General features: G+C 36.7%; 2 protein-coding genes across 2 annotated transcripts in view; both read left to right on the forward strand.

The window, feature by feature from the left end:
* The window catches only part of LOC107658203 (contactin-associated protein-like 5), a 64,869-nt gene extending 57,915 nt beyond the window's left edge, over positions 1 to 6,954 (forward strand). Inside the window, exons 21-25 of the mRNA XM_016446662.1 lie at positions 3,609 to 3,742; positions 4,035 to 4,119; positions 4,657 to 4,860; positions 5,828 to 5,902; positions 6,527 to 6,954. Coding sequence (XP_016302148.1) covers positions 3,609 to 3,742; positions 4,035 to 4,119; positions 4,657 to 4,860; positions 5,828 to 5,902; positions 6,527 to 6,723 — 695 coding nt within the window. The 3' untranslated portion in view covers positions 6,724 to 6,954. The remainder of the gene's footprint in view (positions 1 to 3,608; positions 3,743 to 4,034; positions 4,120 to 4,656; positions 4,861 to 5,827; positions 5,903 to 6,526) is intronic.
* Positions 6,955 to 10,773: 3,819 nt separating this feature from the next.
* On the forward strand, positions 10,774 to 11,697 carry LOC107658204 (taste receptor type 2 member 8-like). Its single transcript, XM_016446663.1, has one exon. It carries the CDS (start codon positions 10,774 to 10,776, stop codon positions 11,695 to 11,697), a length of 924 nt encoding a protein of 307 aa, XP_016302149.1.
* Positions 11,698 to 11,999: the final 302 nt, after the last annotated feature.

Raw genomic sequence — 11,999 nt, forward strand, 5'->3', positions numbered from 1 at the left:
GTCTTACCCCGCCAGGTGGCAGCGGTATTTGGACACAATTCCATCGCAACCGACCACTCCACCAGAGGGACTTCCGTATACCCCCACGCTGCCCCACCATCGAGGTGCCGTCCATGACCCAGTGAGCTCATCATGCACCTCCGGGAAAAAAGGCACTGGGGTGGGGCCCCGAGAAACCAATCGTCCAACCTTGAGGGTTCGGGACGTGGTGGAAGATTCCACTCGAGCCTGACACTCTCGGCATAGAGTCATAGAGTCAATGAAGCATAGTCATCATTTCCGGGTCCGTATCCGGCACCGCTGGCCACCCAGAGAATCCATCCCTAGAAAAGTCTGGCTCACCCTCCGATGCTGCAATCGACATCCGATCGTCGTTTAGTGTGCTGAAGCGCACAGGGGAGATGGCCGTCTGCAACACACACAGGGGGTAGTGCAGCCTGATGTGTGCAACCCACTCGACACGGGAAACCACCGCCGCTGAAGCGCCGTACCACCAGCACGAGAGCCCTCGAAGAGCGTGCTTGACTCGACTGTAGTCTTTACTTTTAGCAGAAGGTCAGGAGCAGAACGATAGAACTGCTCGGCTCCAAAGCGAAAAGCTGAATATGCGCTGCATCTGCTGCCTACATATACTCACGCTGTGATCAGCGGCAGCTGGATGCAATAATCGCATGCCAATGTGCATTGGCTCGTTTAGTTTACACTCGAAGTAGATTGGTCTCTCTAAGCGAGATCCCAATTCGTCGGTCATCCGACGTGAAGTCGAGAGTGACCGACTGAAAGGGAACTAAAAATACTAATATTGAAATAAAAAGAAATAAATAGAAATATTAAAACTAATAAAAATGGGCAACTGAACTAAACATTTAAACTAAATTTAAACAAAAACTGAAAATGTAAAAATAAAGACACTGAACTATAATCAAAATAGTTCTATTATATAAAAAGCCATTTCATATGCCAAGTCTTTTCAAGTCAGATGATAGTTTTGTCTCAAGCACAGGCACAAAAATTAAGCTCTAGATATTAAGTCTTATTTTTGAGATTTGAAAGTTCTAATATTCAAATGTGACACAACATGACTGTTTATGTGAACCATTGACAAATGGCATCATTGGCGTTAATGACACCTTGATGCTTCATATATGAATATACAGAACAGAAACATGTAAAGTATATAAATTTACGGAATTTCCTCACAGAAAATGTAAGACGATTTAGAATATAGTAAAGAAATTAAATGGACTGCTGATACTTTTTGTCATTTTTGTCATGGTGACCATTTATTTTTATTGCACCAAAACTAGCAGCATGAGCTTTGCACTGTGCTAAGGTTTGTGTTCCATGGAAGAAAGAAAATCATACATGTTTGGAACCCAAGGCTGAGAAAATCCTGAAAGAGCTGTGCTTTTAAGATCAGTCATGCCTTCACCCAGCTTAACAAAATATGGATTTTTATTGTGCAACACTCATTCCTACATAATAGTACCACCCACATTCTTGTTGAGCTAAATCCAATCACACAATGCTTTTTAGAAATATTGACAAAAAAGTGTTAAGTGCAGTATTCCTTGGCGCACAACGAAAGTCTAGAGATGCCTCAAATATAACTGTGAGGGAATTTCAGCACGACCAGCACCTTGACCCTTTATCTGCACTATATTTGTGTAGGAGGGACAAATAAATGTGTATTGACAGACAGAGTAAAGGCTAGAGGCTGCCAGGGAATTAATATTTATACATTGTTTAGAACAGCTGCTAAGGTCCTACATAGTCTATATATAAACACGTTGTCTCATAGACTTATGCAAGACTCTACTTGGGAGCTGGAGCCGTGAAGTCCATCTGCTGAGCTCTGTAAGAACGCTACAGGATGACTCACAATTATATTAGAACATACATAATTCACCATGACTGGAGTTACATGGTTTTAATTTTTGCTTGACTAATCCAAGTACCACATGGATAATAAAATGGATTTTTACAATGATTTACAACATGCTCCCAAAAAAATCATTCATCCCTGACTACAGTTATAAGTAACTTTTGCCAAATATGTTAATGCATTGATCTGTTCCTCTCAGGGAGTTTACAGATCTGGTATCAACTGCATAAGGAGAAGAGACCGGATGTGTTCATCCCCATCTTGAGCAGCCTGGCAGATGGACGGCTGCATAGAGTTCACATCCAGCGGGAGGGAAAGGACGTGTTTGTTCAGGTGTTATATTTTAATACACACATGAAACATGCATAAACGTGTGTTTACACTGAATTTGTTTGAAACACGAGATCAATATACAAAGCAGTACAGATAGTTCTGAAAAACAGCCTGTTTAGTACATTGATTACTGAATCAGCTAGAGTGTAATAATAATAGCTTATTATAATTTAATTGCATTCTATGCAATTTATCATGTATTCATTCAATTGCTCTTGATTTTTCTTAGGTTGACCATGAAAATAAGAAGTACACCCTTTCATATGATGCAGCATTTAACTCTATGAAGTCACTGACCTTGGGAAAAGTCACAGGTAATGAATATAATTGTTCTTGTTTAAAAAGACTCTAATCAAATCCTTTGAGGGGAGAAAAGTGGCAAAGAAAGCATTTTTTCACATGATCTGTGATATGGATTCAAAATATCTACATTCAGTTTCAGTTTCAGTTTAATTTATTTATATAGCACATTTAAAAACGACAGAGCCAACCAAAGTGCTGCACAGAGAAGTAGAATTAAGCCAATAACCATAACAAATTTACAATAAAAAGGTGACAGAAATAATACACAACACTAAATATACACACAATAAAACTATATACAGCAGTTACTCCAGCCCATACTCATCTTTATGTTGTTTTGCTCCTGAAGTTTTCCAGCTACATAGCGCCATGACTTTTCAGAACCTGTCATGATGCTTGATGGGTCTGAAATTTCCCCTTTCCTGACATTAGACAAGGATGATTCAACAATGAAGGCTGACTGTTTGAAACCTTTTATCTTTTTTCAGTCTCTCAAAGTGTGTAGCAGTCATAAATCCAATCACACAATGCTTTTTAGAAATATTGACAAAAAAGTGTTAAGTGCAGTATTCCTTGGCGCACAACGAAAGTCTAGAGATGCCTCAAATATAACTGTGAGGGAATTTCAGCACGACCAGCACCTTGACCCTTTATCTGCACTATATTTGTGTAGGAGGGACAAATAAATGTGTATTGACAGACAGAGTAAAGGCTAGAGGCTGCCAGGGAATTAATATTTATACATTGTTTAGAACAGCTGCTAAGGTCCTACATAGTCTATATATAAACACGTTGTCTCATAGACTTATGCAAGACTCTACTTGGGAGCTGGAGCCGTGAAGTCCATCTGCTGAGCTCTGTAAGAACGCTACAGGATGACTCACAATTATATTGGAACATACACTCAATTCACCATGACTGGAGTTACATGGTTTTAATCTTTGCTTGACTAATCTAAGTACCAAATGGATAATAAAATGGATTTTACAATGATTTACAACATGCTCACAACAACATCATTCATCCCTGACTAGAGCTATAAGTAACGTTTGCCAAATGTGCTAATGCATTGATCTGTTCCTCTCAGGGAGTTTACAGATCTGGTATCAACTGCATAAGGAGAAGAGACCGGATGTGTTCAGCCCCATCTTGAGCAGCCTGGCAGACGGACGGCTGCATAGAGCTCACATCCAGCGGGAGGGAAAGGACGTCTTTGTTCAGGTGTTATTTTTCAAAGCATAAATGTCTCATGCTATGGTTAGCACATGTAACAATACAAAAGACATTACATTACTGGAATGTAGTCGATTGCTTTTTTACACTGAATTTGTTTGAAACATGATATCCATGTACAAAGATGTACTCATAGTTCTGAAACAGAGTCTGTTTATAATAGTTTGATAGTACATTGCCTTTTGATTCAGCTTTAATGCAGTTCTTGAATAAATAGAAATTTCATCACATTCTGGGTGATTTCTCCTGTATTCATTCAATTGCTCTTGATTTTTCTTAGGTTGACCATGAAAATAAGAAGTACACCCTTTCATATGATGCTGCGTTTAACTCTATGAAGTCACTGACCTTGGGAAAAGTCACAGGTAATGAAACTAATTGATCCTATTTAAAAAGACACTAATTTAATCCTTTGGTGGGTGGACAAGAGGCAAAGAAGGCATTTTTCACATTATCTGTAATGTGGATTAAAAATGTCTGCATTCATAATAATGTCTGCTCCTTCCTCATGTGAACTTCTCCGACTACATAGCGCCATTACTTTTCAGAACTTGTCATGATGCTTGATGGGTCTGAAATTTCCCCTTTCCTGACATTAGACAAGGGTGATTCAACAATGAAGGCTGACTGAAACCTTTTATCTTTCTTCACTCGCTCAAAGTGTCTAGCAGTCACGAAGCATGTATTAACGGTGAATGAGCAGGACTGTGCCTGTGTCTGAAATATTCAGGGATTTGAAAAGAGTGAAACTTCATAAGGTCTTGCCTGTCTGTAATTGTAACTTTTGATCTAAATGCTCACAATAGCTGCAAGCAGTGTTTTTGTTGAGTAATTACTGTTAATGTGTGTGACAGAAACAATCTCTGGCATATATGCTTTTATTATTTTCTTTTTCCAAACAGGAAGTGATGTATTGGATGAAGAGGTAGCTCATGCTGGGTCCAAAGGCTTCATTGGCTGCTTCTCATCTGTCCAGTACAACCACGTTGCTCCACTGAAGGCAGCATTATTGAACCGAGGGAGCTCTCTAGTCAGCATACGAGGACATTTACTGGAATCAAATTGCGGAGCATTAGCTGACCTTTCAACCTCTGTATCTCGTTTAGGTAAGTTCTTGGAAATTAATACAAAAGTAATTAAGTTGAGAATTGAAAGCTTTTGCATAGCATTTAACTGCTGTACAATTTCAGGAATATTTTTGGTATTGAATGTTGGCAGACATATCATATCCATAATTTAAATAACAATTTAAAAGGAATAGGCATCACAATATGTGTTAGGTAGGAAACATATCCGAGTTGCCTCATAATTTCACCATGGTAATTGTGATAACAGTGGGCCACAGGTCTGCTTTAATTAAATGACACATGTATTGCACTCACCTGGTGTGCTTTTTGTGTTTTGAAGAGCCCATGTGGCTTTATAGTTATTGTAGGCATAATAAAGACATCCTGTGGCTGGGTTAGTTATGAGAAAAATAGATGCAATTTATAAACCGAACACTTAAGAAATAGTTGCAATGAGCATGGTCCAAGTCTCATTTCATATATTCATATATGAATGTGATGTTAGAACCAGAATAGTTTGTATTTATTTTATTTTATGTGTGCCATTATTTATCTTTTCAATGATTTCTTAAAAAATGTACTGAGCATTTATGCTAATTTTCTGCAAATTGGTTTATACCACTACTACTACTACTACTAATAATAATAATAATAACATAAAATGCACAGGACATCACTGATGCAAGATATTCTTTGTGAGGGAGATGCGATCTGTGCAGAATTTAAAAAAAAAACATTTTACATAGAGTTGCCAAGCAACCATAGCACTAATCTACTATGTAACTGAAATTAATAGATGTAGACATAAAAATAACTTTTCACCATTGAACGTTACAGATATTTTTAAAAGAAGAAATAATACAATGAAAAGGAAGTATAATCGGCATAATGAAAAACAAGAGGGTTGGACTCTTAAAATGTAAAACAACTGCATCTTGCCCACATATCTCTTTACAATGTAAACTGTGTTGTATTTCTGTGTGATGCATGTGCCACCTTTCTGTAGATCATGGAGAGGAGGTGGGAAAAGATAACGAGCATCGCGAAGACAACAGCCAGCCTGATTCAGCTGTAATCGGAGGTTTGTTTTACCACCTCAGTCTGCTTCATTGTTTCATTTGTAACAGTCAGTGAAGTATGAAATGAGCTTTCACTATCACACATATTGTTTATGTTCATCTTTCCTTTTTGCTCTCTTTATTTCAGAAATGGGTAATGACTTTGTATTGGTAATTGTTGTGCGCAGTAACTTATGGTAATAAAATCTCCATTGGAACTGTCACAAGGGATTGTTCACTGTTAGTTATTTGTTGGCAACATAAACGTCCCATTAAAGTAGAAAGAGAGTTTGTAGAATGTGTGAGACTGTGAGTGTTGCATTCACTATTTTATTTTATTATTTTTTTTATTTGTATTTATTTTCTGTCAAGCTTAACTTGTATTGAACATGGAACGTAAGGGGACATTCACACAAGATGCAACCATTTTAATCACTTTCTAAATTTTTGTCCATGCAAACCTGCAAACTTGAATCAGTTTTTTTTCCTGCATCTCAATAAGAGTTCAAACATGCCTTAAAACATGCCTTGACAAATTTTGGTTTGTTCCATTGTGCTTTTTTAAATACAAGAACGCATTCTGTGTGAACGGCCCCATTTCCAATTCAAAACACTTTATAAGTTGAGTGTCCGATTCTGATTCGCAGGAGTGGTGACAGCTGCGGTCTTCAGTACCCTCTGTGTGCTGGCAGTGATGACTCGTTTCCTTTACCAACATCGACAAGCTCAAAGAACTGCAAGACTCCAAGAAAAGGAACACCAACGTAGCCTTAAAACTGCTTACAGGGCAGAGTTTCACCTTCACAACTCCACGAGAGACAGCATGCAAGAGTACTACATCTGATGGACAATTCTGCAGCTTTCAGTTCAGCTATCAGTTCCTCTCGTGTCTCCTTCAGCAAACGTGTCATGAGGCCCTTTCTATCCAGTAAGGCTGGTTAGCTGGAGATTTCCTCGCTTTGGGAACAGTGGAATCTTCTGATCTGTGTAAGTAGTAGCTTGTAGTTCTCACAGTGCTTGCCCCAAGTGTTGGATTAATCAGCATTAGGTTATTTATGGGATATGAGTGGTGTGTTAGGAGGTGTTTGTATTAATTCAATAATATGCCCTCTGGATAGAAACTGAAATTGAGGGCATTATCCTTAGTGCATGAATGCAGATGCAGATTCTGAAATGTTAATCATACTGTTAACAAAACAAATCAAAGTAAACACACATATTTTAAGCCTGTGAAATTTTTTAGGTTGCCAGAAACAAACAGTGGCAACATTATGAGAGAAAGTCCTGGTACAAATTTATTTAAATAGTATTAATACTATCTAAATAGTATAATGCTTCAGGTCGAGGACAGTAGCCTGTCCAAACTTGGTTTATAATTTTATGTTACTCTGCTACATAGCTAAGAATGAAAATTTTCCATGTGTAAACATGCAGGGCCATTTTAAATTGCCCTTAGGAAATTATTTTAGTTTCATTATGAAGCTGCTAACAGAGACCAAACTCAGACAGTATAGTGACTTGATTGAAAACATTTGCAGAAATATTGTAGAGTTGAACATGATGCTTTCTAATGCAACATCACCTGTCTGTGTTATGATGTGAAATATCTGCCATATTCATAATGAACGAATTCTAAGAGGTCAGTAAATTTTTTTATTTTTTTTTAATTAATGCTTTTCTTCCATAAGGATGAATTAAGTTGATCAAAATTGACAGTAAACAGTTATAATGTTAATATTTTTATTTCAAATAAGTGCTGTTTTTTAATCTCTTATTTATCAACGAATCCTAAAAAAAGTATCACAGTTTCCACAAACATATTAAGCAGCACGACTGTTTTCAACACTGATAGTAATAAGAAATGTATCTTGAGCAGAAAAACACAGAAATAAATGACATTTAAAAATATATTAAAACAGTTATTCTAAATTGTAATCATATTTCAAAATATTACTGTTTTTGCTGTATTTTTGATTAAATAAATGCAGCCTTGGTGAACATAGGAGACTTCTTTCAAATCATTTTTTTTTTTATCTTACCGACCACAAACTTTTGAACAGTAGTGTGAGTTTAGATTAACCTGAGATTGAGTTGTTCTAGTTACCTGGATATGTGTCTATTTTGACACGTGTTGTGAACTGATGAAGGAAATGTTCTGGTGTTTAACCTTGCTGTGTTACACTAACGGTGTGAATCACAAACACAGATGTGAATTGGCTTGAAACTGGTGTCGTAGGCCGTCCTCCTATCCCTGAGACAATCTGAGCCCCTTTACATCTGCTATTGTCATCTGTTTCTGGAGGCCCAACATTAACATGCAGTGACACAGAAGTGCATGTGAAGTTTGACTAAAATACATTGAGCATTCCACTAGAAATCAGAGACCATTCCCTTTGAAATCCAATCATCTTTGAGATCAGATCACCCGAGACGGATGATAATATCAGGTGTCTTTGTCGTCCCCGTCTAAAATCGTAAATGCCACTGAATCTCCACCATCAGTTCACAGCATCTAAATGACAAGAATAACACTAGACATCCTTCAACGATCTGGATAGCTGAGAATCTTCACAGACAATTCTGAGTAGGTCGTAACTGTAGCAGGTAGTGCTTTAATATTGGCCTGTAATACAAAATCAGTATTGACTCTGAACAAAAGATTTGGTTGCACTTTATTTTACAGTACGTGCACTTACAGTGTACTAACCTATGAAAGTGCTGGGTAATGTAATGTAACTACAAGGGTTAAAGTTAGGTTTAGGGCTAGGTTCAGGGTTAGTTATTACCCAGTTATTGTAATTATTATAAGTAGTACATATTATGTACATGCGGAATAGGACTGTAAAATAAAGCGCTACCAAAGATTTTGTGTATTTATACATTTTTACCTGTGGTTGTTGAACATTAACCACTTCCTTGAAAGTCTATCAAATTAACACAACAAGTGTTAACTGTTCTTTACTCCAATACACATGATAATCTTCGTACAATAAGTGGCATTGTATTATTTATTTATTTCCAGATAATCTTTCGTTCCTTTCCCCAGCTAACACAAAGATAATTATATTATGTAGGACTGGACTGACATGTCTTTCTCTTTCTCTTTCTCTTTCTCTTTCTCTTTCTCTTTCTCTTTCTCTTTCTCTTTCTCTTTGGAAACTGAAGCGTCCTTTGATATATTTCTCTCTCAAACTATTTTGTACCTCTATTGATATTAATTATTGTAGGGGCTGTTTTTGTATGAATGTAAATGCACAGCTATATTGTAAATACGTTTAATAAAAAAGACACTTTTTTCATTGTTGTGCCACATTTTTGAGTAAGTATTCATTACTAAAATTTCATTTAATAATTCAGATGGCTTTTGAAGATTGATTTCTTTAATCTATAGATTTTTCTCAACATATTTCTGTACTGTACAATTCTAGTACAAAAATAAGGTAATTTAAGAAGAGGCAAAGTTCAAGAGCATCAAATGGGACAGCTGAAGTGAAAATGACTGCACTTTATCTTAGCACAGTAATATGTCTTTAAAACCATCATGTCTGTAATATAGTTTACTCTCATTTCACATTACCGTGGCTGTCACAGTATAATTACTTTAATTGCTTTATTTATTCACTATTCATTTCCTTCATTCACATAAGGAGAGATATGTTTTTCTCCTTTTTTCACAGAATAAATCAAATAGTTTATCAAAAAGATTTGCCATTTTTCCATGAGTAATTTGAATGATGTTTGTGCATGTGTAGACCTTTTATTAAACCCAATGCTATTATCTTTTACATACTGTATGTAGATGACACTTAAAACATAATATGCAGCATCAAATGACATAAAGGTTTGCATAATCTTGGTTAATGGTTAATTAAGCATTTTGATACAGGAGACCAGCTGCATCATGCATATGCAAAACTGAACAATGAGTAACAATGATGAACATTGTCTTAATGTTTTACAGTGATGAACACGGTCATTTCCAAAGTTTTACATTTTCTGAAATAAATAAATAAATAAGTGCTTACTTGTGCAAAACTCACCACTATGCTGCGGTGTTGTGGGTGGCTTGGCTTCCAGGATTTTGCTATGCAGTTGCTAGAGTGTTTTGGGTGGTTATTTTTTGTCCAGAGCCCACCAGAAAGATAATGTACTCATATCTGTAGTATATGGCTTGGGTTCCTTTTTCAATCTAAAGTCTATGTATTACTGTTGCCCAAATGGCAGAAATCTTAAGACTTTTTCAAATCCCTATGCCTAGTGATGGATTTGTTTATTACAAACACACAGCTTTTCACTTCACAAGATGTTAGTTGATGAACTGGAGTCGTGTGGATTACTTGTAGATTATTGTCATGGTTTTATCAGTTGTTTGGACTGTAGGGACCCATTCAGGATCCACTGGTTGAGCAAGTGATGTAATACCAAATTTTTCCAAATATGTTCTGATGAAGAAACAAACTCATCTACATCTTGGATGGCCTGAGGGTGAGTACATTTTCATCAAATTTCTATTTTAGTGTGAACTATTAATTTAAGAATGGAGTCTTAAGAGATTATAAATATAAAACTCTTTAAGTTTACAGTATACAGTACTTTATAAATGAAACAGTATTGTTTGTAAGTATTGTCTGAGAATATTGTTCAAATAATGTTTGCAGTTGCACTGATTACGTAATACTTGAATACGAGCATGTGGATAGTTCCGTTTTAATCCATGTAAGAATGTGTGCCATTTGTTTATGGTTGGCCGTCAAGCCACATTTAATTTACCAACCTATTTTACTTTGACCTTATATCATTTATTGGTTGTAATAAAAGCCTGGGTGTATCAGGAAGAGCAGGACATTTGAAGGACTGTCAGCATAGACACAACTGATTAGAGGCGACAGTAAAGATGGAGCCATGGCTATATGCTTTGCTCTCCAGTCCCCTTTGCCTCACAGGAACCTTTTTCAACATCATCTTCTTTTTTTGCCTAATGAGACCAGTCGCTGGAGTGACGCTTCGCAATCCACTGCGCTTCTTGTTAATTGTTGTGTTATTCAATTCAACATTTCAACAACTGATGACTGCACTGACCATTATTATGCTTCTTTTCGATTCACCTTTCTGGCTTCAAACGCTAACCATAGCTTTGATTTATCAGTTTTTCTGTGCCAACTTCTCATGCAATGCCTGGATCAGCATTTTCTACTACATTTCAATTGTTCCTCAACAACATCCCATTTTTATCTGGATTAAGAGGAATATTAACGCCATATTATATGTCGGCTTCGTTCTGAATCAAATAGTGCTTTTAATTTCTTTGTCTATGGGAACAGTAATGTATTTTTTGCTTGGGCCTGTCCCAAACAATTTCACCTCACTTGAACTGAATAAAACATCACCAGCAGAAAGCGTAGAGTCAGACCTGTATTTATTTCACGTGGCTAATTTTACATATTTGCTATATTGCACCTGTCCGCTGTTCACGTTATTATTCTCTTGGGGCAAAACCTTTGTTTATCTGCGTGAACATTTGAAAAAGATGGGACAGAGCAGTGAATCTTTTTCCCAACCCCAGCAGAAGAGCCAGATGCGGGTCACAGTAACAGGCATGGTACAAGCGGCCCTATTCCTTCCTAGCAGCCTATGGACTATAGCAGTTGCTTTCCTCTATGTGACAGACAACTTCGAAATGGTTGATCCCAATAGATTTGTCACAATGACATTCTGCTCAATGTCCAGCTTGGGAAATCTACTGTGTTTTGGATTCTCCCAGTCTTTGTTTCGCCATGGAATTGTAAGTGTATTTAACAAACTAACGAGACACAAATGAGATGAATGCCATGTCTTAGGATTCTTGCCATTTATTATGCATTTCCCTTCTATCTGATGTAAGCAAACGTATGTTTTGAACAAGTAGGCCCTAACCTACGTATATATTTATTCACATGTTAGTAAAATTGAATTAGAATTAACAATAATATGTTTTGAGGGAAGACCAGGGAACGTTGTATCAGATTTAGTTTAAATGTCTGTTTTTTGTGCATATCTGAAGTTTACAAAGTAGCACATTTCATTTTTGAAGTAGAAAGACTGAAATAGTATTTCCTTGAAAAACATACTCCAATAATCTGT

Source organism: Sinocyclocheilus anshuiensis, unplaced genomic scaffold (assembly GCF_001515605.1).
Source record: "Sinocyclocheilus anshuiensis isolate Anshui unplaced genomic scaffold, SAMN03320099.WGS_v1.1 scaffold263, whole genome shotgun sequence".
NCBI classification, from domain to species: domain Eukaryota; kingdom Metazoa; phylum Chordata; class Actinopteri; order Cypriniformes; family Cyprinidae; genus Sinocyclocheilus; species Sinocyclocheilus anshuiensis.